The sequence below is a fragment of the Lycium ferocissimum genome, chromosome 5, assembly GCF_029784015.1.
Source record: "Lycium ferocissimum isolate CSIRO_LF1 chromosome 5, AGI_CSIRO_Lferr_CH_V1, whole genome shotgun sequence".
Lineage (NCBI taxonomy): Eukaryota > Viridiplantae > Streptophyta > Magnoliopsida > Solanales > Solanaceae > Lycium > Lycium ferocissimum.
The window spans coordinates 31944209-31971519 of NC_081346.1; the positions used below are offsets into that span (position 1 = coordinate 31944209).

A 27311-nucleotide genomic window follows, 5' to 3' on the forward strand; every position below is an offset into this window, starting at 1 on the left:
AGTCCCAAAACTCAAAAAATTTCCTGGTACGCATCAACTCATACAACTCCAGGTTGTGGTGTTCAATACGTGGTTTGATTCTTCTGTTTCTTAAGGCCGCCTAAAGAAGCTTAGAAGTTTTGGCTGAATTGTTCATACGCATGCTCTAACACAAACCAAGGTGGAGATCAAAGAGATGGTTTTTTATGGATAGAAAACTCAGCGTGTTAGATGATTTTTTATTACTCTTTCGGGAGCCAAAGAATGCCAAGATAAGAGAATCAAGAGCTCATGTAAGACACTGAGCCCAAGTCATTTTTATGCCTATAAAAAAGAGGCAATTATTCTTTGTTTAGCATCCCAAAATTAAAAACTTTGTAGTGCCAGAGAGAGTCAGAGTGTGTAATCGTGATCTCCCCTTTCTTTGTTAATAATATAAAGGCAACTATTCTCTGGTGGACGTAGGATCATTTTGATCCGAACCACGTTAAATCTTGTGTTCTTTCTTTTACGTTTCCACTAACAATATATCTATAGAAAGCACAAATTTAGTCCAATCATTTCAGAAGTTCGGTATAAAAGCCAAATCTGAAGGACCCACCAGGAAAGGAAACACACAGTATTATTTGGTTAGAACATAGGGCAATGGCGTCATGCAAAGAAAAACTCCAACTATGGAAAGCAACAAAAAGGAGCAGTCCGAGTATGTCGCTAAAACAAAATAGCATAAGACAAGTAACTCAAGTATTTATATTACTATACAGCCAAGTGCAAGTAAGAAATATTGTGATTTTGTAGAAAAGCTTTTGAGGCACTCTTGAAATTTCTGGATTCCTCCATGCTTTGCTGGATTTTAGATCAGGATCTCAAGTGAAATTCGAAAAAAGTTTCATACGATGGTAAGCAAGATCATAAAACAATGATCTGCATTGAACCCAAAATAGTTTATTACAAGGATATTAAAGAAGAGAGAAGGCCATTGGACAGAATAAACTGTCATCTGCATACAAGCCCGAAAAAGATTATTGCATGAATACAAGAAGAGAATAATTCCTCACATTATGAAGCAATCATCTACTATTCATTTAGCAAGAGATCAGGAGAATTCCACCAACATTTACTAAAATGTAGTGCAATAAATTACAACAGATACAAACCTGAATGTTGTCTGAATCTTCCCCCGAATCAAGCTTAAAAGCAATTTCAGGATTTTGGAGCTTGTTTGAAATGAAATACATTGCAACTAGCAGCTCCATGAAGAGTGTTGCATCACTGTCACTAACTACTATTCGCTGAAGAAGCATCAAAATTGAGGGAAGCCATACTGTGCACGAATATTTTTCCAATAAATCCACAGCAAATAAATATTCCCACTGTGTATTTATGAGGGAAATTGAGTAACTGAAAGATGGATCACTTCTGTCACACAGGGAGGAGCAGTTTCTCGCAACTAGCGAACAAAATAGGAGGTAGAGCAATGATCCTAAACTAACACTTTCACCCAGATGCCTGCAAGAGAAGAGTATTAAAGAAAAAGATGCAGCCAGAGAATATATTACAGCTCAAAATTTGAATTCTATACCTCAAAACGTGCACAATCATTGAAATCCTCCGGTGTTCAGAGACCTCAGGCAGAATATTTACAAAGATCTGGAAAAGCAAAGATTTACAGCATAAGTACGAAGTTCCATGAATTTATGGCATCTACCTCGGGATGCTGCCCATATATTTTATTTTACTTTTTTTTAGGGGGATGCTGCCCATGTTACCTGAAGCAATGCGTCGGCACTGTCAGTTTTAGACAACCAGCACGGTACAACCGCAGATATGAGGTCCTCAAATATATGTTGAAAATTGCTGTCCCACTGTAGAAGGAAAACTTAAGATGTAAAATCTCTCAAGATATGACATAAATATAACACTCAATACCTTAAATGCAGTGTTTAAATTTTTAAATTTTTGAACTTCTAGTTTCAACTACAGTTTCAACACGCAGACCGATATGCAACTCTTGTGTGACATGTTGCTCAATTTTCCAAAGTCAAATTTGATGCATAAATCAAAACAATTATTGCAACACAGGAGCACTGAAAATTAAAAGAGGGGCAAAAGAAAAGGAAAAAATTTGTATACTCAAAAGAAAGACCTGAGTGACAGCAGATTCCCCAATGACAACAAGAATTTCCAAGATATGGTCTAAAACTTTGTCTGGCTTTGCTCTGGAAATAGCAGATAACAATGAGAAAATTTGATTGCGTGTGACCATATTGCTTGCAGAACGGGCACACTTAATGAGGAGCTCCACATCGAAGTTCATAGAATTTTCATCCTGACAATACGCATAAGTAAATGTGGATAAGAAAACCCAAGTAACTCGGTAGAACTCCATTTAGACAAACAAGACCCCTAGTAAAACCTCAGATGTGACACTAGCAGTAATGTCTTCCAAGATAAGGAGCAACACTTGTTGGATGTGAACTGCAGCATCAGAAATCCTCTGAGAGTTTTCAGATGAAGCATGATAATGTAAATCGTCCTGGTTGGCAGCCACATGAATCCACTCATTATCAATGAAGGCATTGTGAAGAAGCTTGAACAAGGGACAAATGAGAGAAGCTCTACAAAAATGATTAGTTGATCGTTAATATTAATAAACAAGGGTATTTATAAAGGTAGGTTAGTCACATTGCTGCACTAATCATGGACAAGTCAATAAGATGATATCATGAAAAGTCTAACTACCTGTTCTCCATGTCTTTCTTCAACAGTAACACATCAAGCAGAGAACCAACAAAAGCAACAACATTTCCACCTCCCGGAATAATATCAAGGCAAACATCACGGTTATTGCAGGTAATTCCCTTCTTTCTTTTCTTTTCATGCCTTGACCCAATTGACCAAACTTTCTGCTCACAAATGAACTCAAGTATCCGACTAAGTATCGAGCAAGTGATCTGGAAGAAGAATACAGTCAGTCCCCACTAGCTACTCAGTGGCCAGTGCATTGCATTGTAAAGGAAAACTAATCAGAGACTGAATTCTACAATTTTGAAGTGCTCCGGTTAGTCTAACCAGGCAGTGGCCAACAAAGTCCTAGCACGATACAAAGATACCAGAGACTCCACTCGCCATATATAATCAAGTCAGACAAAAAGTTACATCCACGTCTACAAAGAAGTCTCTAGCCGGGTGTACAACAAGTATGTTATGTTGTCCACATCGAATATTTTGAAATACAAGATAATGAAACCAAAAAAACAGCATGAAGTAAGCATCTACTTCTTTTTAGTTAAACACTATTTCAAATTTTAGCAAAAAGTAAATCACCCTTATGTAGTAAAGCGTCACAGATTATATAGGGCGTGCAAAGAAGAAGAACAAAGCCCTAAATTTGCAGCTTAAATGCCATTGCTGAGTATAGGGAAGATGGAAGATACACTATCCTTCCCTAGCAGGACAACAAGATAATTTAGCACCAATTTAACTCACAAGAGAGCAACGGAGTGGATTAATAGGTCCAGCATGCTTAGTCTTCTTTACAAGGGTGGCTTCTGTTGTTAATTAACTTAAACAAAAACGGATATGAAAGTTTGGAACTGTAGCACATAATGAGCCATAAATTTGCAGGAAGTTATACATCGATGATATTGCAATGGCCAAGCTGTAAACATAGTCGACAAATTCTGATGTACAGCTTTAGAAGAAAAGACAATCAAAATCAACAGAAATATATATATATATATATACACACCTCACGCCTCTCCTACGAGCTACAAAAATGGTCTAATCCTCACTCAGTATAGAAAGTCATTTTCATCCAGTTCCCCATTGCTTGTGCCACAGAAAAGCAATTCCAAACCACAAAGATGTCAAATAGACTATTGTCTCAGAGTACACAATAGACAAAGAATGTCTTTTCTAAGACTTAAAGGTAAGTTCTATAAAGTAGTGGTTAGACCGAGATGAATGTGTGGGCTTACTAGGAGAGATATGGTCAGAAATGAAGATATTCGGGACAAGGTGGGAGTGGCCCCGTGGCGGACAAGATGGGGAAGACGAGGCTGAAATGGTTTGGACATGCCCAGAGGAAAGGCACAGACGCTCCGATGAGGAGGTGTGAGAAGCTAGCGATGGAGGGTTGGAGAGGTAGAGGTAGGCCGAATAAGTATTGAGGAGAGGTGATTAGGCAGGACATGCCAAGTCTTCAGCTAACCGAGGACATGACCTAGATAGGAGCATGTGGAGGTCAAGGATTAGGGTAGCGGGCTAGTAGTAAGTGGATACACGTTTTGCTTTTTCTTACCATTAGGATTTAGTATTATTTTAGTATTTTCGTATTTCTTACTATCCTGATGTTGTTACTGCGTATGATTTCATATGTGTTTCTGCTTTTATTGAGCCGAGGATCTATCCGAAATAGCCTCTCTAACTGCCAAGGTAGGGGTAAGGTCTGCGTACACTCTACCCTCCGCAGACCCCACTTGTGGGATTACGCTGGGTCTGTTGTTGTTGAAAGAATGTCTTTGAACTATTCTAGTCTGTCATCCATCCAAACACAACACGTTATTGTGAAAATTATGCACCTCTATAACATCTTCTCTTGCCTCCACCAAACCCCAAAAAATTTACACAAAACTGATACCGATTTAGACAATGGAACCCAAACCAAATTTTCTGGCATCACCAATATTTTCTTAACATTTTTTCTGATAAAGCCAAATCAATTATTAATGTATGGGAAGTCTCCGTTTCAAAAATGAAGTATAATAAAAAAGAAGAGAGGCTACGAAACAAATATGGTTGTCGACAAGGTACACCTGCTATTCTATTACTATACAAACTGGAACCACATGGTTGCGCCACGAAGAAACTAGAAGTAAGAGGATATTCCTCCTATGTACAAAATCAGCCTCTACACCGCCAAAACATCTCCTATTCTTAGCCCATGTATTGTGGTGTATATTCTTCGGTTTAGCATACGACCAAGGGTGTGCATTATTCAACTTAAACCAACAGTAACAGAAAATTTCAGTTTACTTGATTCATTTTTTCGGTTTTAGTTTATTTCCAGTTCTTTAAGAAAAACATTCCCACCTTTCGCTACCTGTCACTGCTAGTGGTAACATTCTCCTCTACGCTCACTCTTGTCACTGTCTCTAGCTTCCATTGACTCGCTGGAGAAATCTACTCTCCATTTGGTGTTCGTTTACTTATTTATGCTTATGTAATTCTGGAAAATGGTTCAACTGTGTTCAGCCTTTACACTCGTATCGCTTTCCCACACTGGTTTACTCTTTTTTCCTCACAATTGCATAGAGGAAATTTTTTTCTTATTTTGCAGCTGAAGGTATAAAATCAGTGGATTCAGTGGTGTAATAATCACTCACAAAGTTATTTCTTCTATCACTAGCATTAGCCAACTGCCTATCAGTGGTGTAAATTTTTGCAGGTGCCAGATCAAACAGAATGCACTCTAGCATCATTGGAATACAAGGTGCCAGAAGAATGATCTGCACGTGAACGCACCGACAGATTCACAAGCCTATCATCTATTTTTTTTTAAACTGGGAATTGCACAAGACTATCATCTATTACAGCAAGCATTCACACCTATGTGTTTTTGGATATAACCAACTAACTTCAAACCTATGTGCTTCAGATTAGATATAGATACACCACACTAATAACGATGTGTGTAGGCCAACGAATGCTTTTTAACTCATGCAGAGCTGGATTTGGATGTTCCAGACACAAATTTTCTCATCTCAATGAGGCATATTAGTTTCACAGACTTCTTAATAAGTACATTTTACTTGGTGCCAGATATTCTGGAACTTCGAACATGCTTAGACAGAGAACAATGACTGCAAATCAGATGAGAAGAAAGTTGGGAACATACATTAATGCGAAGCAGGGCTTCTCTTGTAGCTTTTTGTATATCCCCATTGGTACTGCGAAACAAGAACACAAGATGCCGAAAGACAAGATCCTGAAAATTCAAACCATGATCAATGAAATCGACAAATACAAGTTTTCAAGAAAAATACTTTGTTAAAGGAAAGAGATTCAAGTTCATGCACTCTATGCTCGAAAGAAGAAAGTGAGTAGCAGCAAAAGTAGTCAAAGAAGTCTAGCTACTATTCATATCAACAAAAAGAAGTCTGGATAGTATGAAGAATGAAGCATCCATACATTAAGAAATTGAAAAAATTATTATAATAGAGGAGAAACTTTCTCCTGTCAGGCATCCATGCACTACCTACATGCTAAAGAATTTAGTAGTAGCAGAAGTAGGAAAAAAAAGCCAAGACAGCATGGGAAGCAAGAAGCCAAGACAGCATAAAATTGGAAAAAATGCATTAATCTATGAGAAGAATATTTTTATCATTAAGCAATTGAGAAGAGAATCTATGAGTGATGGAGAAGACTTTATTCCCTCTTTTCCACAAAAACAAAAGAGGGCCAGAAATCAACATTTTTCTATAGTTTCCCCTTCTTATCCATTTTAAGGAAGCCGAGGCCAACTACATGGCCATAGACACTAAGAAAATGGTGCTGCATTATAAAGCCTATGCTGGCTGCTCAGTAGACCTACAGAACACAAAGAAGGTTAACGTACAAGCAGGCTTACAATGCATTTACCACATGTAAACCCTTAAAATATTCTCTAGACTCAATGAAAGTTCCCATATTGTTTAAATGGCATAATTTTTCCCTGAATCCTGCTCAAGCAGTGCAAGTACTTTATCGGGTATACATCAAGTACATGGACACACAGAAAAAGATAAGCATAACAACAGACTTCATATGTGCAAAATAGCCAAATAAAAAAGAATATGTATGTATATATATATATATATATATATATATATATATATATAATAGCCAAAGTAACGGAAAACGTATAATTAAGGAAGTATTGGAGTATTATTAACATATGTCATCAGCTCTTTCTTATTCTTCTTAACATCAAAGTCCTATAGTTCGGCTATGTTAAAATCCATGAGAAAAACTGCTTCAGATCAGTCTTTGCACATAAAGCAAGGTAATGAATGCTCAGTCATTAATCTGAGTCTACCTTATCTCAAAAAAAGAAAGAAAGTCATTAACCTGAGTCTCAGTCTCCAGACTTGCATAGAAGGAATTGCTAAGATCCCCCAGTATAGTCATACAAGGCTTCAGAACAGCAGGGTCTCCGGATGACACATTGCTGACCTAGAGCCAGAAAGTATGGGATATTATCAGAAGATTTCTTGGAAGGTTAAGATTCATCGAAGTATAGGAATTTACATAGGTATATGTTCAAAAGGCGGGAGGGTACGGGATAAGGCCAGCTAACCTGTAAGGCTTTCAATATAGGGCCCAAGATGTCAAGGTCACCGACAGTTGTAGTAGAAGGCTTTATACACATCTATGAACGACGGCAATCCAAGTCAGACTTTTTGAGAAGCTTAGATCAACATAATAGGAGCTTAGAAGGGAATTACATATTTTATAATTTTACCTCCAGTAGAAGACAGAGAATGTCGACTTCAACTTGTGACAACTTATGGCATGACTTGTCAAACCCAATATGACATTTCTGGCGTCTATCAAGAAGATCAAGCATTAATGATTCAACACCATTAACACGTAGTACCCTATCTCCAACGCCTTTGAGCAACGACAAAATCTTCAGCTGTATACAAATTTTGACAGTTGTAGCAAAGGTCAAAAGAAAACAAAACATTGCATGTATAAACATATCGAGAAGGCCAACCTTTGCGTACGCAGAAAATCTAAGGGCGGAACCTATCAAGAAAGCCAGGATTTCATCTTTGGTTGTCTGATCAAATCTGCAAAAACAAAAATAAGCAACCGCCTTTAATGCCAGCATATTTCAAAAACAATTATGATTGTACATAAGATGAAGCAGACATCTGATGAGACTACAAGAATAAGACTATAATGATCCTGCAGTTTCTTGAATAATATTTCTCTTTCTGCTTTTGCTAGCCTGTATTTCTCTTTCATATCATTTTATGCTTATAATTGTTAGGGAGTCGGTAAAATCTGATATTGGTTTCTCCCTAAGAAACATCTGTTTGAGTCACGTGAAGCTGTCAACAGATATATTGAGGTACGTTTTTCTTGCTTGTCTCCCCATATCCTCTGTGGTTTTTTATCCTTTCTTATTTATAGGCCAAATACCACTTAGCTCTCCACTTTGGAAATGAAGAAAACAACACTAAGAACCTAAATACCTACCCAGTAGAGAAGAACATACACAGAGATTTCCCAGTGAAGGACAAAATCTGAAAAGGGGAAACTATCAAATTAAAACTCCCTCAGTTTCATTTATATCGGTGTTTGAGTTGGCTTGGAGTTTAACAAAGAAAACTTCTGCACATACCAAAAGTACCCTTTGAACTTGTGGTTTTAACCAATGATCACAGTTCTATGAGCATGCAGATAAGGTAAAAAGGGAAATTTGTAGTTAAAGAATTTCCAATTATATAAAGGTGTCTTTGGAACAGACTAAAAAAGAAAGAGCGGCAAACAAATGGAACACATGGGGCAAAGCATTTAAATGGTAGATTAAGAAAAAATCACCTTATCAAAACCACGTGCATGAACTGAAATCTCTTATCAATGATAACAAGACTAAGAAATGAACACAACTATAAATCAAACTCCAATTGATCTGAGAAAATGAAAAACTACTGACCGTAGCACCACGGCATTGAGCAAGAGACCATACTCATCCTCCCTTGCACTAGACAGACAGGACACCAATGTCCATGCAAAATCCTACCGACCTTAACCTACTTAAAAGATCCACATCTCGCGAGGTGATCGCACTACCTAAATGAGTTCTAAAGAAAGAAACTGGGAAATTAAGCATTTGCAGCTGAAAATTAACTTTGCAACCACCAAGCCTTATCTGCTGTGTTCACAGGGATAACAACTAGAGGTATAGAGATTGTGATGTAATGACACTTGCGAGATTGGAAGCCTCCATCCAAACACCAATAACTTGGAGAAGGAAGCATGGAAGGTGGATCTCAAGGCTCAAAATATGCTAAAATGGATGTTAGAAGGGGGAGAGACAAGCCTCAGGTCACAAAGAGGATGAAAAATGCATGAAGCAGTATACTGCCAAGCTTGGAACACAGAAACCGCGATCGCAATGTCATTGTACGACCGCGAATGTCAGCTGAGTCACCACAAGCCCGTAAAAGATTAGAAGCCGCAACCGCGGATTCATGAGTACAATCATGAGAGTCCAGCAAAAGTCCAGATTTTCAGAAACGAATAAATTGCATTTTTTGCCATAGTTTAAGGGATACTGGACAGTAGTTAGCTCTTGATTAGACCCCAGTATATACAGTAATTTTAGCGCTCAATTTACATTAGACTTGGCCGAATGTATGAATCTTAATGGTGAAAATTGGCTATGCCTTCGGATATTTTCAACTTTTGGTGAGGAACTTGCAAGACGAATTACCATTCTATAGTCCAAGTGTTGGGGTACCCATTCTAGGAGGTAATTTGCTTTTTATCAATCTAATTATTGCCTTCTCTTTGATTTTACTTGTGTCTAGCTTTAAATATCTATCCATTTTCTATCTTTTATGTTGTCTTGTTTAGATCAGATTGCAACAAGTTGTCGTACAACAATCATTACTATTAAATTCTTCAGCCAGATACACTCTCAAAAACTTATGAATAGCAACCTGTGAATCTCCATGTCATTACCAGAAAATAACATTACTTTCAGTATTTTAGCATCCTTAACCAAGTCACTGAACCCCACTCCCCACCAGCAGGCCGCAACAGAAAGCAATCTATCTTTTTTTAAATAGACAAAAAAACAAAAATGAGGCAAAGAATTCAACATTTACTGCGAAAAGTGACGGGTGTTATTGGAGAACAGAGCCAACCTCTTTCCAATATTGTGTTGCACTAAGAGAGAATCATTGGAGTTGCCAAGCAATGAAGAAAACAATGATGAGAGGACATTTTTGTCTGATATTAGCAATCTCTTCTGCTGAACCATTAAGCCCAATAGTTCTCCCAGAAAATTAACCCAGACAGCATGAAGACCTGTCATTTGGCAGAATGTTAACGCCATATGGAAGAGAAATACATCACTGGAGAACCTTTTTTCTTGGGGGTTACTATTTTGTTGATGTGGGAAAAACTCCCCGTACAGGAGTGGTACACAGAAAGTTGATGAGAGTTAACTGATTTTTGCCAGAGAGGAATACCATTTTTAGATCTGGATAAATTAACGCGTGACCACAAGGATAGAAGTCCTTCAATGGTGTTCATTGCTGCTATGCGCACATCCTACATACAGAAAAATAAGTATACCGCTTTCAAGTGTGAAACAGAACACCATCAATAGCAAAAAGTAGGTTTCCGCTTTCCTGACAAGCCAAAATGTGTCTCTTTTTACAATAGACAGAAACACAAAAGTTCTAAGAAAATAGTCTGAGTTGTTTGCTGAAACACTTTAGATCTAAGAAGTAAATGCAAAACCTGGTTATCACTTGATAGCGGAACAAGGATCGAGGGGAATTCAGCAAATAGTTGAAAAGTGAGACTCTCGTCCGGACGAGCGCTAAGAGATGTGAAAACATGCAGACTTCCAATAAGGAGAGCAGCAGAAACACCTGCAGGATCAAAACATCCAAAAATATAGTAAAATAGAACAACACAAATCCTCAAGAAAGATCATAGAGGAGCAGTGAATGGACAACTCTAGATAGTTATCTACACCATAGTGGACATCATCACCAAGTCCATGAACATCACAGAAGCATCACTGCCATTATAACTATCTACTATTCAAGCAACTGACACGGGTTCCTTTTTGTGAAACAACCCTTTCAGAATTCAGTTAAAACTCCATCAGACCTCCCACTGTCGGCAAAATTAGGAAGTTCAATCACATTCTAACTTTATCCAGAAGCTGTCTTTGCCTTTCATCCGTTTTGTTTCCTTGATGTGCAGAGTTCAGAATTAGCCTTGAGAGACCATACATGATGCGCAAAGTTGTCCTTACAAACCCAGATCTCCCCAGTTTCTAATCTAGAGAACTCCCTAAAAAGAATTGATTTCTTCTTTTGGGTTGATTTTACTTTATCAATTTAATACAGATTTTAATATGGAAAGAATTAGGGTTTTTGTGCCATGCAAGGAAAATTCAGACAGAGAAAGTTAACAAAGAAATCATGTTTTGCTGAGAAAAGGAGAGGTGATAAATCAATTCCCCAGAGACAAATTGGCAAGGTTCTCCTCCAGAGAACTTGTACTAACTTCAGATCTTTTATTAACACATTTACTAGCTTCACTCCTAACCTAAATTTTACACATTGTAGATCAGGTAGAATGTAGTTTCAACATGCTTGCATTCGACAAATGCTTTTAGATGCTAATGTTCTTTAAGAGCTTGCATAGCGACCATTTCATTTGAGCAGAAAAGCTTGCAATTCAAGGGTCTTCATCTCAAATGACACTACCAATCAGAATTGGAAAGTAAATATGCAAACTTAACAAAAAAGTGCCACCATTACTGAAGTCTGAACACAGCGGTTTTAGCAGTAATTGTCAGGTCAGTGCCTATCCAGGAATTGATAAGCTTAAACATCAACATATGAGTGCTTTAAGACATGATGAACGATAACCGCATGAAAGGAACTTTCTTGCTCGTTAACTAAAAGAGAGGGATATTACAACAGGTTGAAGGTAAAATTTGTAATAGCAAGTTAACAATTGAACAAGAATCTAAAGGAAACAGTATCTAACCCTCCCTCACTAAAGAACTTCGGAAAAAGTAAGTTCACAAAACAATGCGTCATTATGGGTGAAAACGGCAGTAATTAACAGCAAATTTTAGGAAGGAGCCTTTCCAGGAATCGATATTCTCGAGCATCGAGATATTACCACTCAACAGAAGACGGATGACAATTACAAGAGAGGTACACCAAAAATGGGATGGTAATACCAACACTAATACAGAATGATGAAGAAGTTAAAAGGAACCGTCTCCTAACCTTCATCAGTAAAGAACTCTGAGAGGAAGTGTGATGTCTGGATCTTGCATTTTGCAACAACATTACAGAGATGTTTCTTGAAGACATGGTTCGTATGGGATACAATAAAGACAAACAGATCCCGAAAGCAGCATAACCAGTTCTCATTCTCATCCTGCAAACGGAGACAGAAAACACATCAGGTAACGAAAAAGCGGGGAAAAAGACATAGTCAAAACAGCCAAAGGTCACAAACCAAAGGTTCTGCTTCAGCTGCTATTTTACTAAATGACCCAAGCAGCCTCCAAAACAAGCAAGTCAGAATATCACCATTGAGAGCTTTCGGGTTGGCAGCAACCATATGTTCAATGAGTCCAACAATGTCACCCTCCCATAATCCTGGGTTGAACTGTGATTGTGTAAGATAGGTGATTAGCAAAAGATGGTGCCAAAAACCAAGCAAATTACCCACTGCTGTGAATGGCAGAAAACTATATCAGCTACCTCTTCTGAAATATTCCCTGCAGACTCCAGCAATTCCCACTCCATTCGGAGGATCGGAAAGCAAATGCCAAAGAATGATGAAAATCCACCATCTCCTAACAAAGAAGGGGATGAGCCGAAAGTAAACACGACATTTGCCAAAATAAATCCAACATTAGAATTGTAAAAGTATAAGAGCAAAAGTATCTTTTCAACTCACTCTACATCTTTGTCCAATATTAGTTAACTTGTATAATCTTTATGAGTTTTTGAAATTTGAATCAGTAGCAGAGCAGGAAACCTTATAGAATTAAGAATTAGAAAGGTTCCCCTTGATTGATTAGAAAAAGAATGAATTGGTCTTTTTTCGTTCAATCATTGGATGGAAGGGAAAGACAAGTAGCAAAATTATTCCTCGTCTAGAAATATCCAAATTTTGACGCCCAATACTCCACAGATAACTGTATAAGAGCAATAATCAGTTTTAGCTCGAATCGTTTGTAGGGGAAATTCTAGTAAGGGGATTCTAAAAAGATGCAAGAATGCAACATTTTCAAAAAAAAAATGCAAGAATACAAAACTAAGAATAAGGGGATTCAGAAATGTATTTTTCATATAAGTAAAAAATTGTTTTTACCCCACTTGCACAGTATAATTTCCAAAGAGGGGATTCAATTGAACCCTTATTTACCTTTAGCTCCACCACTGATTCGAATAATCAAAATTCTATTTAACAATTGGCCTTTAAAAAAGCAACCAATTGCAAGGTCAATCCTCAGGTACCGTTCCTTGGTTCAAAATATTAAACAGAAGAAAGGCAATTCAAGCATTGCAATGTGAAGTATTAAACAAGATTGTTGAGAACAGAAGTTGGGCTCTTTTCTTAGGTTTCTGGATATTCAAAATTGTTAGCATTGGTGTAAAAGATGATCTGATAGTTTTATCTTTTAGCTTTTGTTTTCTATAAGGAGCTGTTAGCTTTTTTTAAGAAAGGCCTTGCCATTATTTTCAAGATCTTCAAACTTCAACCCAGATTGCCACAACTTTAATCCATTGCAAGTGCAATTAAATAGCTCCTTAGACAAATCTCATACCAACAAATTTCTATCTTTCATATTGCCACATTAGGCGATTCTAAAAAAGTAAAAACAATAATGACTCATATCTTCTTTTTTATAATCGAGAAATCCCCGAGGGCCCATTATCCACCACGTTTCTAACCATGTGGCACTGGCCCTCGGGGATTTCTCGGTTACTAAAAATAGAATAATCAAGTCTGAACATTTACTAAGAACCAAGGCAAGTCATTCTGGGTCAAATATTAGTACATAAATCGAGCAATTTCAACGGATCCTTCTTTTGGGGCAGGTTAAACGCTTAGACATGCTCTAACAGAGATAAATAGGCATGCAATTTTGGTTTTTAATTTACACTTGTTCAAAGCATTAAGGAAGGCCCAACGCAGAGCATCAAACCATAGTCATAAAATTACCTGTTTCCAGCAGTGTGAAAGATTGCAACAACACCAACAAGAACAAAATTTTTGACAGTTCCGAGGTTTTGCAGCATTCTACCAGCCAAGGCAAATATTCATCGGGATGTACTGACAATGTTTTTGCTAGCGCATTAATGTTCCCCGCGTTGATTGAGGATATTTTCCCAGAATCTAATTTCTATATATCGATAAAAAAATGCAAGATTAGTTCAAGGATCATTCAATTTTTGACCAATTAAATAAGAACATATGAACTCCCCCCCGTCCCCCCCCAAAAAAAAAAAACCCCCCACCCACCAAAAAAAGGAGGTTCGTTTTAAGATTTTTCACGACAAGATTCTTCCGGCATCCCAGTCAACCTCCTCGTCCCCCAGAATAAAAGAAAAAGGAGAAGTGTTTAACTGTAAATGGAATAGGCTTTTGCTAGCTCATTACAAGCAAGTCCTAAAGTTGATTTCTGGTAACATTATGTTACACAAGCGCGCATTTTTACATCTGAACATAAAGACAAGAAATAAACTGAAAGCCCATTGCAAAAAGCAACTGGAATTTGTTACCAGCTAGATTACAATGTTCAGATTCTACAGAACAATTACAGTGGCAGGTAAATCACAATATTGAGAAATTGAGCACAATTGGAAACTCAAATTTAAAAAGACCTATTTAAAGTTTCAAAATTCAAAATGAAGACAGGCAATATTATTCTTTATCTGATGAACTGTTATAAGACAATAACGAAGAGATGCACAACAATTATAAAAAAACCATTACCTTATCCAGTAGAGAAACACTGACCAGATTCTCATAGAAAGGCCACTTCATTTGCTTGGCCATTTCAAGAGCTTTCAAATTTAATCTTTGGGTCTGTATTTAGCATAAGAAAAGAACAAAGTAATCAGCAAGCTAATTATACGAGATCCATGGCTAAAAGGAAAAAACTGAAACTCTTAGATGAAACCTTTGGAATTATTATAATAAAGGGAAAAACTAATGTCGCCACCATCTTCACGTATTCACCCTCATCTGGAAAACCCGCCGCAACATGCTGGAGGCAAGACAAAGCGATGTCAACTGCCAGAGAGGCACTACGAGATGCACCTGTAATTTGAGGAGTTAATGTGAAACATGCTGCATATATATGTCCAATTTAGGACAAAATTCACCAAATGCAAGAGTTAAGATACCTGATGACAATATCTTAATGCATCTTTGGAGCACATTCCTGAATGCATCAATACGAAGTGGAGCACTTATTATTTCGGGCAATTCCTCTAGGTTTAAAGCTGCCTGAACAACAGTCAAATCTTCATCACAGAGCCGGCGTAGTATAGCATCTTGAATGGTGCCAAACTTCTGAATGGAAGAGGAGCATATTAGAAAAATGAAGTGTGAAGAGACTTTATTAGTTAGCTAATTCAATGCACCTCAGAAAATATATTCATGCAGATACGAGCACCAAATTATAGAGAAGCTAGCATACCAATTCAATTAAATCTCCAAACTACAATTATTTGAAAAGAGACAGCTGCATGCAACAATCAAATTATATTGCAAAATCACATCCCATTAAAACTATTAGAGCACCACTCCTTCAACTGTTTCATATGAGGCCAATTAAAAGTGCAAGACTAGAGCTTCCCAAACACAGTACAGCAGCATTTTCTTCCCCATTTCAGTACAAAGGCATGTCAATTACTCATGTTAATAGTTTGATAAGAGTATATAAAAAAAACTGAAGGTCTGCTCAGTGTCTAGGTAACTCACAATACAGCTCAACCGTGAGAAACCTAAAGCTCTGCAGACACCATCACACAAAAAGAAGTGTTGAGTTCTCACCTTGGCTATTTAGGGATGGGAAGTTCTCTTTATATGATCTTAGGCAATCCTTACTTTTTGAGCTAGCTGTTTGGGGTTGAGTTAGGCTAAATTTTCGTTTCTATGTGCCATAGAGTCAGACGCATCTTAATTCTTGGTTTACCCGATATTGGGCCCTCATATTAAAATTTTCACGCTCCAGATGTTCAGTCTGTGTGCAGAGGTGTAAGAATCTAACATAGGTTGTGAGTAAGGTTATTTGGTCTCCTTACATGATCTTGGGCAATCCTCGCCTCATGAGCTAGCTTTTGGGGTTGAGTCAAGCCCAAAGTCCATTTTCTCATCATCATATCAAAGCCAGGCACATCCCACTCCTTGTTTTACCTGATGTTGAGCCCCCATATATATTATCCATGCTCCAGTAGACCCGGGTGTGGTGGGTGTTGAGTTCCCACATCGGCTATTTAGGAACGGGAAGGTCTATTAATAATACTAATTTTGCTTATAATCTATCAGATTATAGCATATCCTAGATTAAAGTCTTTTTTTACAACATATCTTAGATAAACTTTTCTCCGAATGAGGCTAAAAACCAGAGAGAAGGACAACTAGTTGGGAAAGGGAGTACAGCATATATAGATTAAAGGAATGAAGCATTACCTGAAAATCAGCTGCTTCAACATTCAACGTACCACGCACATCCAGACCCAGAAGAGCAGATCGTCGAACCTCTGCCTGCAATAAAAACACATACAAATGTGTAAATAGTAGTTTGTACCAAAATTAACTAGATTCAATCTCAGAAATTCTTTAAAAAACGACAAGTACAAAGCACAGACTCGTGATCTATTTGATAAAAAATGATCATCTAATCTCTAAAACAATATTTGCAAAGTACAGACATTTTTGTGATAACAAAACTGATCTATATTCTATTATAAGAAAACTGTTAAGAGCTCCCTCTCCCCAGCTTTCGGCGCCTTACTATTCTTTCAGGAAGATCTATATTTAAAAAGTCACTGCACTTCTTTCAAACGAAAATATCACTAATTAGTTGAAGATTTAATTTGCACTTGTGAAGTTTCTTATCAGAAAATGGGCGACTTCATTTTCTGGCTAACTCTTTAACTCAAAATGCCAACTGCAATGCAACTTAGCTGCTGCTATCCTTCTAATATCCATGTTATGATACAAGTTCACGTTTTCAAAAAAAATGGATGAGATTGGGTCCCAGTGGATCTACACAATCCTGTTTTTTTGAACATGAAGAAATAAAGAAGCCATTGCAGTTGCCGGAATTGCAGCTATAAAACCTAACAATGGGGTCAAATATGCACCCATTATGATCCATTTAGTGGAAAAGATCATATTACTGCCAACAATGTGCTGCTGCTTTGGAGATTGCTCCAAATAATCATTTATCAGCGAAAAAATCAAAGTTGCTCCCAATGGTACTCATGCCTTCCGTCCATTTGAAGATGTAAAGTCTAAAATATCTCTTTCTTTTTTTTTTTTTTTTTTTTAAATTGGCAAAATAGCTTTTTTTTTCTTTTACTTCTAAGCGACACAGCACTTACAAGCAAAAGATAAGAGGGAAGTAGCCAGCCCAAAGGGTGAAGCTATCAGTATAGAAATATATCACATGGAAAAGGTAAACAAAGATACCTTTGGATGTTCCATGGCAAACCAAAGTTTTGAATTAGATATTTCATGTGAAAGATCCAAATTACAGTTCAACATCCTGATAACTATTTCATAGTCATTTTTGGACCGCAGTTTAATATCCTGCATGCAAAGAGGAAAAAATATTTTACATTAAACTACACAATTACCCCATAAATAAGAAAGGATCAAAAATCACAGAGGATATGGAGAGACAAACAAGAAAAACGAACCTCAATATATCTGTTGACAGCTTCACGTGACTCAAATAGATATTTCTTAAGGAGAGTAACCAATATCAGATTGCACCGGCTCCCTAACAATTAAGCATAGAATGATATGAAAAAGAAATATTATTCAAGAATCTAGAGGATCTGAGAATCTTGTGCTTATTCGGATAATATGCAGTTACAGAAGATCAGAACCTTCATCACCATGGGTGGGCAAAGTTAGTAGTGCAACACTCACGTGTTTCTTCCCATAATAACCCTTTAACCACCAAAAATTGAAAGGTAAAAAAGGTCACCACCTAAAAGAATGGGAGTTAATTTCATTTCATCTCCACTCTGCCACTTATCCCCCCTCCCCCTCTCTTGCTTCTTTAATTTCATTTCATATCCACTCTGCCACTTATCCCCCCTCCGCCGCTCTTGCTTCTTTTCTTTGTACACTAGTCCATTTTTTCCTTTTTATCAACATTTACAACAACAACAACAACAACAACAACCCAGTGAAATCCCACATCGTGGGCAGGGAGGGGTAGGTGTACGCAGACCTTACTCCTACCAAGGTAGGACGAGGTACATTTCCGAAAGACCCTCGGCTCAATAAAAGCATAAAAAGAAGTAAGATAAAGTTAAGAGATTCGGAAAAAGAGAGATTCAAAGCGATATGGAAGAAATAATGCAAGCGACACGAGATAACACGGGATAATCACAACACGAAATAACGGATAATAGCGAGAAATCGGAGCGAGAGAACACGGGATAATCAAAGCATAGGAAATAACGAGATAATAACGAAATCGGAGCATAAAAAATTATATTGCAATAATGCGACTACTAATAAGAACGGATAACGAGACTATCTACTAGCCTTCTACCTTAATTGGGTCCTCCAAACCCTCCTATCTAAGGTCGTAGTCCTCGGTAGGTCGTAGTTGCGCCATGTCGTGTCTAATTACCTCTCCTCAAACTTCTAACTTACCCCTACCTCGTCCGAAACCATCCATGGCCAACCTCTCACACCTCCGCACCGGGGCATCGTGTCTCTCTCTTCACATGCCCAAACCATCTCCAATCTCGCTTCCCTGCATCTTGTCTTCCACCGAGGCCACCCCACCTTATCCCGAATATCCTCATTCCTAATCCGTCACTCCCGGCGTGGCCACACATCCATCTCAACATTCTCATCTCGAACTTTCATCTTTTTGAACGAGAGATCTGGCCAACACTCCGCCCCACAAAGATAGTTTCGCCTAACCACTACTTTTAACTTGCCCTTAAGTTTGGTGGCACCTTCTGTCACATAGCACTTTCTAGTTAGCAAGCCTCCGTTTCATCCACCTTTGAATACGACGTGTGACATCATCGTCAATCTCCCCATTGCCGCACACAGACCCAAGGTACTTGAAACTACTTTTCTTGACGGCACGGGTACCAAGCCTTACTTCCAAGTACGACCTCCGAGGTGCTTCATCGAACTTACACTCAAGTACTGCTCTCGGTCCTACTCGCCATAAACCCTTAGACTCAGTATGTCTCCAACACTCCGCCTATCGTTAACTCCGCTACGAGTCTCGTCAATCGGACTATGTCGTCCGGCGCGAAAAGCATACACCATGGCACCTCACCTCGAATTTGTCGTGTCAATCCATCCATCACCAAGGAAAATAAAACCCGACTAAGAGCGATCCTTGATGCAACCCCATCACAACCGGAAAGTGCTGCGAGTCTCTCCTCTTGTCCTCACCCTCGGTTTTGCTCCTCATACATGTCCTCGATCAGCCCTAATGTACGCCACGGGTAAAAGTTGATTTTAGCCTCCAAGCATTTCCATGATACGGTCTTGAACTTTGTCATAAGCCTTTTCTAGGTCGATGAACACCATGTGTAAGTCCCTCTTCCTCTCCCTATCTTCGCTCCACCATCCTTCTGCGTAAGATGGATGGCTTCGTAGTTGAACGTCCCAGCATTTAATCCGAACCGGTTTTCTTCGAAATAGACACACTCTCCTCACCCTCATCTCCACCACCCTCTCCCCACACTTTCATAGTATGGCTTAGCGACATACCTGCCATATATATGTTGCAACTCCGGATATCTCCCTTATTCTTGTATGTAGGGATCATTACACTCGCCCTCCATTCTTCGGGCATCAATGCCGTCTTAAAGATGACATTAAACAACCTAGTCGCCCACTCCAAACCTATCCGGCCCGCGCTCTTCCGTAATTCCCCGAATCTCGTCGAAGTCTGGAGTCCGCTCTTCCCCGCGCATCCTACGCTCTAATGTGCCCCCTTAACCTCGTCAACCTTAATACTCCCCGCAATAGCCAAAAATCGCGACGCCCTTCGTATGTTCTAAATCACCCAACACAATGTCTCTCGTCCCTTCTTCATTCCCGGGATGGAGAAGTATGACCGCCATCTCCGTCTAACGAGTCTCCTCAACAATACTTTGCCACTCGTCTTGACGCATTTTACTTGATCCACATCACGTGCCTTTTCTCCCTCGCTCGCTAGCCCTCGAACAATTTCGGTCCCCTCCTTTTCTTCTAGTTCAAAGATACATACGTTCTCGAAAGGCCGTTGCCGTCGAACCGCCAACTTCGCCTCCTTCCTCGCCATCTTATAAAGTTCGTATTCGTCCACTTCTCCACCTCATCCTTGCTTTCTATCAACTTCGCATACGCCACCTTCTTTGCTTCCACCTTCCTCGAACTTCTCCATTCCACCACCGAGCCCCTCGATGTCGACCACGACTACTCCGTCGAGACCCCCAACACTTCCCCTGCTACCACCCTAATGCCAACTAGCGAGTCTTATCCCACATATCGCTCGCATCCCCACTATCCTGTGCCCCCATATCCTTCAATTTCTCTCCCATCTCCGTGGCACTAATAGGGTCAAACTCCCCCATCTCGATCCTAGGCTCGGTCCCACGACCTCTTCTTCGTCGTCATCTTCGATCGGCTAAATCCATCACCAAGAAATTTTATGTCTGGTTGTAAGATATTCGCTCGGCATTTAATTCTGATCTTGTACGTACCTTTATCATCCTTCCTAAGGAGTAAAAAAGTCTATTTCGAGTCTAGCCACCGAACTACGAAAGGTTACCAAGTGTTCCTCCTTCTTTGAGAAACTCGAATTGGCTATCACCAACCCAAAAGCTCTTGCAAAATCAACATTTAATAGAATTTAAATTAAGCAGGCACTCAGACAGTGTGAGCCTACTCAACTAGTTGGAGCATATATGACATGAATGCACATCATGTCGGCAAAATCAATGAAAATATTTTAAATGCAACGGGATGGAATAGATGCTGGGCATGCTAGTCTTAAAACAAAGCAAACCTGCATCTGCAGCTGCTGAATCATTGTCCTTCGATATCCTCAAGGATGTGTTAAGCAGCTTTGAGATTACACGAGCTACAAAGTCTTTTAAGGGAACCATCTCTACTATAGACAGTAGAGTCCCATTGCAGAGATCATCGTAACAACTACAAAACATAAAACATTAAATCAGTGGGTCTAGCAAATAGTGAAACTCCTCAGCAGGTAAAGCAGCCATTCCCACCTGTACTCAACAAGAGAGTCCAAAAACAAGGCCAGAAATTTCTCTGTGTTGAACTCCTCTACCAATTCACTTAGAAGTCCCGAAATATCCCTTTAGACAAACAGCCAGAAACAGGATTCAGAGGAATGTTATAAATTTCCAACCAAGGCAACACAGAATCTACTATGTGTTGGCACATGAGCAGGGTACAACATAGTACCTGATGTCCTTAAGGATATCAATGATCTTCTTGGGGATAATTTCAACAGATTGCAACTGCATAAAGTGATTTTAAACAGAAGTACCAAGTTAGAGACACAGACAACATTTGCTAGAACACTTAACAAAATTCAACCAGCGAGCCAATTGTCAACATGGTAAAAGAGAAGGATATGTTCCTGAGCTATTCCTCATGCAATCAGATAAACAACTTGTTTTTTAAGAAAGGTAACAGCAATCAACACTCTATCTGGAGAATGGGCAGAAAGACAGACATAACAACACATACAGATGAGGAGAAGTAATATGCTTAACATCATCTTGACATTTAAAAAACTGTAAGCATTCGGCGATCTAGATAAGTATCCATTTCTCTAACTACACCCGCCACTGCTGTGATTTACTTTTCTTTGAGCCGAGCGTCTATCCTAAACAGCCTTTCTACCTTCATGGTAGGGGTAAGTTCTGCGTACACTACCCCACTTTGTCGGAATACACTGGGTATGTTGTTATCGTCGTTGTTGTTTAACTACAGCCCCAGAAAAGCCCAAAACAATTCACTGGTCATATCCAAGCGCAAGCAATGAAATTTGAGAAGGAAAAGACCATCATCTTGGGAATCTTATCCTTCACTGATGCCCAAGACTCTACTTCTAAAGGATTAACTCTCTTGCATATAGTGTGTCCTTTGTTTTATCATAATGAAGGTCCAAGATAAATGTCCGTGCAATAAAACTATTATTAACTCATAAAAATAAAAAGATAATCCATACAGCAAAGTAGATACAGCTAATGTCCTACAACATACCCAGTATAATCCCACGAGATACAGCTATGGTCCTTTTAACCTTTATCTTAAAATCCCAAATGGTTCTATCCAAAGCTCTTATAAGGAACCATGCATAATACATAAAATTCCAAATATCTTTATATTAAAAGACAAGGATACTGTCCAACAAGTTATTTTGAAAAGTAATCCTGTTAAAAAAATGTTGTTCCAGATTTCATGATGTCAAATCTTTTGATGTAGAAAAGGGAAATCCAAAGGCCGACACACGAGAGTTCCCTTTTTTATTCAATGTAATCTTCTATCTATGGTGTCAAAGAGAATACAGAAATAGACTAATAAAAAACTATTTACCCCTTGAACCAAACAATAAAACAGATAATGTTTCCGCTTTAAAACCATACAATAAGAAGTTCTCTAGTGACCACCACTTAACTACTTGACTTTTGGGGCAAAGCTTTTCGAAACTGTTGATAGTAAAAATAGAAGCATAATTCACAGATACTCTAGAAGCTCACTTAATATTGTCACTATCTGTTGAGATATCTACCTGTCGTAAAATATATACAACCAGTTAACTCCTCGTTGATTCTTTAGCATTAGTGATCATATGAACAATGACACTTTTAAGGTAACTAAGCAATAAAGAGCAAGAAATACAAAATAATCAGAGTGATCGTGTAAGAGATCAGTCTTCTAGCATCCACAGAGCTTTCAACTATAACACAACATAACTCGCATATTTATTGCTGAAAAAACATCCATGCATTACAGCTTCCACGCATTCATTAGCAAAAACTATATTTGTTATTGATCCTGGACATGTGTAGTAATAAAATTCTAGTTCACCTCTGACATCAAATTGAATGAAACAAAACAATACCTGGACAAGAGTGATTAGGGTCATTAAAGACAAACGGCACCACTGCAAGTCAGTAGAATCTTTTGCATCTGCTCGAGCTACTTCAGCAAGGGAACGGATCAAGCTTTTGACAACCTTAGGGGACAGAGCTACCTTATCAGCTAGTAAGCTTACGATCATCAGAGCACCAGCCTACAAAAAGCCAAATCCCAGTCACGAGATCAGTGAAAGTTTTATGGACAGTAGCCTCTAGAATGTAAGGAATTCCAGCGATACAAAATGTGCCACGCATTTAATCAAATAGATAAAAAAAAAAAGGATACTACAAGAAAGACGTTACAATTTAAGTTAACGTGACCGGAATGTGCAAAATACACTAAATGTGACTGTACTTCCACGTCTCAGTCCAGAACATGCATATATATATCTGTTTGGTTAGCACTAACAATCAAGCACGACAAAGGTACATCACAGCCTCCATGTCTGTACATTACAGGTCAAGCCTCTACTCCAGAGTATCAAGCAGTATCAAACAGTGTCAAGCTGACATCTTTATACAAAGAAACTAAGGAAGGGTGGCTCGATGAAAAGGAGGCAGGAGGAAAAGAATGTCGCACGGGGCTTGCCTAGTGCGGGTTACCTCTCTTTGTGTGGTTTGCGAGCTTATAACATAGAACAGTAGTGCGGGTTCCCATACAAAGAAACTAAGCTAACCTTTAGATCGGTTCCTCCTCTGGAACCTGGTTGAAGTCCAAATTCCACAAAAGGCAGGACTCTCCTCACTGCCTCACTGTCTATAGTATTGAGTGATCCTAAGACCTCAAATATTACAGCTGTACAAAAACCAGTGACAGGCCTTGATGGCTGAACCTTCTTTGAAGTTGTCACCTAACAGTTTCCATTCAAAATTGTAAAACATCAAAACAAAAATAGTTTTAAAAAAAAAAAAATCATGTATACACAAGGGACAGATACATACATAGTTGCACAAAACCTCTAAGATCCCCAAGTCACGTATGCTTTGTTGCACAATAATATTCCTGGGGAGTGGTGCACCGGAAGCCTTAACCCCTTCAAGAAATTTCCATTTGCTATTCCTGAAACAGGCAGAAGACGTTATATACCTGTATCTGATCACCTAGGCCACCGCATAAGATATGCAAACATTGACATTCTTACCCAGTGTCTATTAGTTGCACAACTCGAACGAATACATGGGTGTCATGGTAAGGCAAGGCACATAAAATTAACTCCTCGATATTATATATGTGGATTCTGTAGAAAGAACAATCAGATAGAGTTAGATATAGAACAAATGTAAGTAGCACAAAATAAACAATGTTTGTAAATCAAGTGGTATAGAAATATTTAGAAGCACCAATAAAGAGTGTGTGGACAGCTTACTTGTATCTACGAATCAAGTACTCTAATGTCTTCAGGGCTGCTGTTAACTCAAAATATCCAGATAACAACTGCAAGTAGGAATAGATCGATGCATTGATTCGCTTGTTTTCCTCAATGCCCATTAAATCTCTATCCAATTCCCTACTCCCATAACTGAACAAGTCATTTTTGTACTTATTAAATCTTTCTTCTTTACTTGTTAACACCTCCAAACCTGCACATAAGAAACACCAACAAATCTTCATTTAGATGACATCCAATACAAATGGATAATAATAATAATAATAATAGTAATAAAATAATGGTAGTCCAGAAAAATATGAAGCACGCATTTGACTCAATGTTAAAGAGGGTGGCACATCAATTAGTTAAAAAACTATCCATTTCATCATCAGGGATAGGGGAAAAAAATGGTTATAGGACAAATGCTTGAAGAAAAAATGAATATAAAACTCTTTTGCTTTTATCTCTACATGTATAAGATACATTTGTCCAATCTTGCTACAATTAAACTCTAGATACACAAAATTTCTTGATAATACAGAAAGAAAAGAAAAAAACAATTAGGAACTGCCGGGCCAAAATAACAATTAGACATCGGTTTTGCCACATGGGAGAATTGAAAGCTGGAAATTTGGGGCAATTAAAGAAAGTAGAAAGGAAAACAATTTCTGAGGTATGTATAAAAGAGGGACCTGAAAGAGCAATGTTGAGAAGGGTGTCGAGCTCAATATCAGCGGCTTCTTTAGGGTCAAACAAGATTGAGGGGCGAATGAATGGTCGTTTTCGGGGCTCAGTATCAGGCACTGCTAACCTCTGCAGCTGAGCAACCAGTGATGTAGCCATCGCTAAACCTAGTTCTGAGCAATGCTTTTCTCTCTTCTTTATAGTTTTATTTAAGCTTCTTGTAAACCCTGAGACACATAGAGAGAGACGACGGTGTTTGGGGTTTAGGGTTTTAGAAGAATCCTTTCTTTCTTTATTTTAATTTAATTAATAATTAAAGTCGGCTTTTATTTTCATTCAATCTTTTTTCTTTTTCTTTTCTTTTGGCTGAAATAAAATGGAGTATTAATTTATTTGTCCTTGTTAAAAAATAAAATTTGACATATAAGTTTATATTTTATAAAAAGACTTATTATTTTATATTTTGTAAACAAAAAACTCCTTTTCGACATGACTTCCGTTGTCCGTACCACGTGAAATGATTATATTAAATAATAGCTAGTTACGATTATTCAGGAACTTTAAAAAGTGGTTCTTCATAATGATGTGTGTTTTGCAAATAGTTGGTGATAGTTCAGCTAGGAAAAGTGAACAACTGATACTTGAGGTGTATTTTGCAAACTAGTTGATGATAGTTTAGGTAGAAACTCTCACACCCGATAGTTCAAATACGAAACTCAAAAAAAAAAAGTGATACTTGAGATGTGTTTTTTACCCTTATCTCTAATTGCAATACACCTTTATAGTCTTAAACCAAATATTTTAACAAATGATCTCAACTGCATATAAATCCACAAAGTTACCATGTCAACATATACAGAAATATTATTAGTAATAATATGTTGTATGAAAGTTATTTTCAAAGTTTCACACTTATGTATAAAATGGTTGCACTTCACGACAATCTAGTAATACATGCATTTGAGTTGAATTTATCTCCATCTTGTTCAACCATCAAAATGTATCATCGTGTCCTGAAACTCTACCCGGTTTAGTTGAATATGGATATAGGCGAATATTATGGAACATTTTTTTCTCATTTGTGATGTTGATTGGTCTTTTATGAAACATGTTTGAAGCTCTACCTGGTTTGGTTTTAAAAAAAAAAAATCATAATGATGGGAATTTATTAAAATAAATAATCTGTACAGAAGAACTACTCCAAAATAGGAGAGTTTGAAAACAAAAAAGAAGCTAAGAAAACAAAAGAAGCAAAAGAAAGAAAAGCTAAATAACTAAGAAACTAAAGCTAAAAACAACAATGAAAAAGCTCTTGAAAATACTAATTCCCCTGAGTTTGACTTTGTCCATTTATCACGCTCCAAGCTCTCACCAGGTGGATGGAACAAGATCTAGATGAATATAATTGCCTCCAAAAAAGTTTCCCAAATCCTTTCCGGTTTCGTTTTAAAAATTCCAGTATTCCCGGGGTTTTAAAAGAAAAAAACAATTTTTTCCCCGGGGCGGTGTAAACCGCCGGGGTGGGCCCTGGGGAAGGGAGGAAACATTTGGAAAAAAAAAAGGGGGGCCCTGAAAGGGCGGTCAACGAACTTTGGGAAAAACAAAAAAATAGGTTTGGGGGAGGACCCCCCCGTCGATTCCCCCCGGGTCATCTCGGATACGGTGGGGGTCCCTCACCTACCTTTTTGGGGGAGAGCACCCCGATCAGGCGTCTCCCCAGGCCCCATTCCTTTCCTTCGGTGGGGGCCGTGGGTTGGGGTTGGCCCAAAACCCCACCAGGGAAAAAAGTACGAAGGGGGGCAGGATCCAAAAGCTGGGGTTGAGATTACTCCCGCAAGCTAAAGCCCCAAAACCCACATAAAGACCCCACCATGACGAACTTATTCCAAAGAAAATTTGCGGGAATGTATGCCCGGGAAAACAATCCAAAGATAGTAAATCATGGTGCTTAGAGCAACAAAAGGGGCGAGGGGGAGATGGATAAAGGAGGTAACCTAATTGCTTTTGTCAAGGGAAAACTCCGGGGGTCATGGATGAAAAGGTATATAAATTTTAAATTTGGGGAAATGTTGTTAACCCGTCTTCCCACCGAAAAGGGGGACTACTTTTCCATTTAAAATTT

At 38.4% G+C, this 27311-nt stretch overlaps 1 protein-coding gene across 3 annotated transcripts in view; it reads right to left on the minus strand.

The window, feature by feature from the left end:
- LOC132056716 (uncharacterized protein At3g06530) overlaps positions 1-25469 on the minus strand; it is a 30911-nt gene extending 5442 nt beyond the window's left edge. Inside the window, exons 1-33 of one of the 3 annotated variants that reach the window (XM_059449027.1) lie at positions 25198-25469; positions 24503-24716; positions 24278-24373; positions 24078-24195; positions 23813-23986; positions 23120-23290; positions 21451-21506; positions 21252-21341; positions 21029-21174; positions 17688-17770; positions 17458-17577; positions 16453-16527; positions 15162-15327; positions 14936-15075; positions 14749-14841; positions 13975-14155; positions 12504-12598; positions 12256-12408; positions 12021-12174; positions 10504-10637; positions 10230-10311; positions 9903-10065; positions 7739-7814; positions 7484-7657; positions 7319-7390; positions 7090-7194; positions 5879-5968; positions 2722-2933; positions 2396-2597; positions 2126-2308; positions 1749-1844; positions 1562-1629; positions 1137-1488 (exon numbers count right to left, since the gene is read on the minus strand). In XM_059449027.1, coding sequence (XP_059305010.1) covers positions 1137-1488; positions 1562-1629; positions 1749-1844; positions 2126-2308; positions 2396-2597; positions 2722-2933; positions 5879-5968; positions 7090-7194; positions 7319-7390; positions 7484-7657; positions 7739-7814; positions 9903-10065; positions 10230-10311; positions 10504-10637; positions 12021-12174; positions 12256-12408; positions 12504-12598; positions 13975-14155; positions 14749-14841; positions 14936-15075; positions 15162-15327; positions 16453-16527; positions 17458-17577; positions 17688-17770; positions 21029-21174; positions 21252-21341; positions 21451-21506; positions 23120-23290; positions 23813-23986; positions 24078-24195; positions 24278-24373; positions 24503-24716; positions 25198-25348 — 4485 coding nt within the window. In that variant the 5' untranslated portion in view covers positions 25349-25469. Of the gene's footprint in view, positions 1-1136; positions 1489-1561; positions 1630-1748; positions 1845-2125; positions 2309-2395; positions 2598-2721; positions 2934-5878; positions 5969-7089; positions 7195-7318; positions 7391-7483; positions 7658-7738; positions 7815-9902; positions 10066-10229; positions 10312-10503; positions 10638-12020; positions 12175-12255; positions 12409-12503; positions 12599-13974; positions 14156-14748; positions 14842-14935; positions 15076-15161; positions 15331-16452; positions 16528-17457; positions 17578-17687; positions 17771-21028; positions 21175-21251; positions 21342-21450; positions 21507-23119; positions 23291-23812; positions 23987-24077; positions 24196-24277; positions 24374-24502; positions 24717-25197 lie in introns of all 3 variants that reach the window. The other 2 variants (XM_059449028.1, XM_059449026.1) reach the window with 2 other exon arrangements.
- Positions 25470-27311: the final 1842 nt, after the last annotated feature.